This window comes from Pteropus alecto, unplaced genomic scaffold, assembly GCF_000325575.1.
Source record: "Pteropus alecto unplaced genomic scaffold, ASM32557v1 scaffold476, whole genome shotgun sequence".
NCBI classification, from domain to species: Eukaryota; Metazoa; Chordata; class Mammalia; order Chiroptera; family Pteropodidae; genus Pteropus; species Pteropus alecto.
The window spans coordinates 175,404-177,981 of NW_006437767.1; the positions used below are offsets into that span (position 1 = coordinate 175,404).

The 2,578-nt window shown below is 40.8% G+C and overlaps 1 protein-coding gene across 1 annotated transcript in view; it reads left to right on the plus strand.

Annotated features, from left to right (window-relative positions):
• Positions 1-2,264, plus strand: part of USP51 (ubiquitin specific peptidase 51) — a 3,653-nt gene extending 1,389 nt beyond the window's left edge. The window contains exon 2 of the mRNA XM_025048967.1: positions 8-2,264. Coding sequence (XP_024904735.1) covers positions 8-1,776 — 1,769 coding nt within the window. The 3' untranslated portion in view covers positions 1,777-2,264. The remainder of the gene's footprint in view (positions 1-7) is intronic.
• The last annotated feature ends 314 nt before the right edge of the window (positions 2,265-2,578 follow it).

Below are 2,578 nucleotides of genomic sequence, written 5' to 3' on the forward strand. Positions count from 1 at the left end.
TCCCGAGGCCCTCCCCGGCCCTCGGCCCCACCCTCGCCTCCAGCCCATCCTCCCCCGCCGCTGCCCAGGCCCCGGCCCTGGCGCAGACCTCAGCGTAGATCCCGGCCGGTGTCCAGGCCACGGACGCGGCAAAGCTGTTTTGGTGACTTAGGCGGCTCTGGGGATCGAGGTGGCTTTGGGGACTGGCTGCTGGAGGTGGAGTTTGATCAGGGTCCCACAGGCTGCTCTCATGTGGAGAGCTTTAAAGTAGCCAAGAACTGGCAGAAGAACCTTCGCTTGATCTACCAGCGTTTCGTTTGGAGTGGGACCCCGGAGACTAGGAAGCGTAAGGCAAAGTCGTGCATCTGTCTTGTATGTAGTACCTATGTGAACAGACTCCACTCTTGTCTCTCCTGTGTCTTTTTTGGCTGCTTTACTGAGAAACATATTCATAAACATGCAGAAACAGAACAGCACAATTTAGCTGTAGATCTCTATCATGGGGTTATATATTGCTTTATGTGTAAGGATTACGTATATGACAAAGACATAGAACAGATTGCCAAAGAAACAAAAGAGAAAATGTTGAAATTATTAACTTCCACCTCAACAGATGTTTCTCAACAACAGTGTATGGCATCAGGTATTGAAAAGAAGCAATCAACCTGTGAGTCAAAGGAACAGGAGCCAAAATTGGTGAAACCCAAGAAAAAGAGGAGAAAAAAGTCAGTGTATACTGTAGGCCTAAGAGGGCTAATCAATCTTGGGAATACCTGCTTTATGAATTGTATTGTCCAGGCACTTACCCATATTCCTCTACTGAAAGATTTCTTTCTCTCTAACAAGCACAAATGTATAATGACAAGCCCCAGCTTGTGTCTTGTCTGTGAAATGTCTTCACTTTTTCATGCTATGTACTCTGGAAGCCGAACTCCTCACATTCCCTATAAGTTACTGCACCTGATATGGATTCATGCAGAACACTTAGCAGGGTACAGGCAGCAGGATGCCCATGAGTTCCTTATTGCCATATTAGATGTACTGCATAGACACAGCAAAGATGATAGTGTTGGGCAGGAAGCCAGTAACCCCAACGGCTGTAACTGCATTATAGACCAAATCTTTACAGGTGGCTTGCAGTCTGATGTCACGTGTCAGGCTTGCCATAGCGTGTCCACAACAATAGACCCGTGTTGGGACATCAGTTTGGATTTGCCTGGCTCTTATGCCACATTCAGTTCTCAGAGTCCAGAGAGGCCTGACAGCACAGTGCATAGGGATGACTACATGCCAGGAATCCCCTCTCTCACAGACTGCCTCCAATGGTTTACAAGGCCAGAGCACCTGGGAAGCAGTGCCAAAATCAAATGCAGTAGTTGCCAAAGCTACCAGGAATCTACCAAACAGCTCACAATGAAGAAGTTACCCATTGTGGCCTGTTTTCATCTAAAGCGGTTTGAACATTTAGGCAAACAGAGACGAAAAATTAATACTTTTATCTCCTTTCCTTTGGAGCTGGACATGACTCCATTTTTGGCCTCCACTAAAGAGAATGGAATGAAAGATGACCAGCCACAAACTGATTGTGCGCCCAATGAGAATAAGTATTCCTTGTTTGCAGTGATTAACCACCATGGAACTTTGGAAAGTGGACACTACACCAGCTTTATCCGACAACAAAAGGACCAGTGGTTCAACTGTGATGATGCCGTCATCACCAAGGCTACCATTGAGGACTTACTCTACAGTGAAGGGTATTTACTGTTCTATCACAAACAGGGTCTAGAGAAAGAGTAGTCTTACCAGACCATGTACCAGAAAAAAAGTAAAAGGAATGAAAAGGTAGATCCTGAAGTGATACACAAACCTACCTGGAATGGACAATGACAATACCCATACAACAATGAGCACCTCTTGAAGTATCACAAAAACCTCCTGGAATTGACAATGACAATAGTACCTATATGATAATTAGCACTTTGATATAAAGAACATATTTTACCATAACCTGTGGGGGAAAAAAAAATACTAGTGACCAGCCTTAAGAAATGGAAAGAGGGAGGTCAAAAATGGTCACATAAAACATAATTAAGTGAAAAGAATGTCGTAGGTAGAGAGAGTGAGAATAGAGATATTCTGGCACTATATGTCATTTATTTCTATAAAAATACTGTGGAAAGTCAGGTAGTATTCTTTCATCAGCAAAAAGCTTCACAATTGGTGTTCTGGCTGTAGTTGACCGGTCACATGGTGTGGAAAAACTATTTTGAAATAAATTTTTAAAAGCTTTAAAAACTTAAAAAATAAACTTAATTTTAAAAGAAAAAAAATGTTTTTAAATGTTGAAAAAATTTTAAGTTAGATATTTTTAACAAATTTTGAGTTTTTTAATTTAAAACTTCAAGCTTATTAAAATAAAACATTTTATAAGTTTGCAGGTTAAAAAGTAAAATGAATAAAACAAAGGTTAAAAATGGAAGTTTACTAAAAAGGTAAAGAATTAGCTTTAAAAAAATAGAAGGAAGCTCTTAAAAGTTTAAATGAAATAAAGTGCTTATATAAATGTTTTCAAATTAGAGCATAAAATATGTGTTGAAAA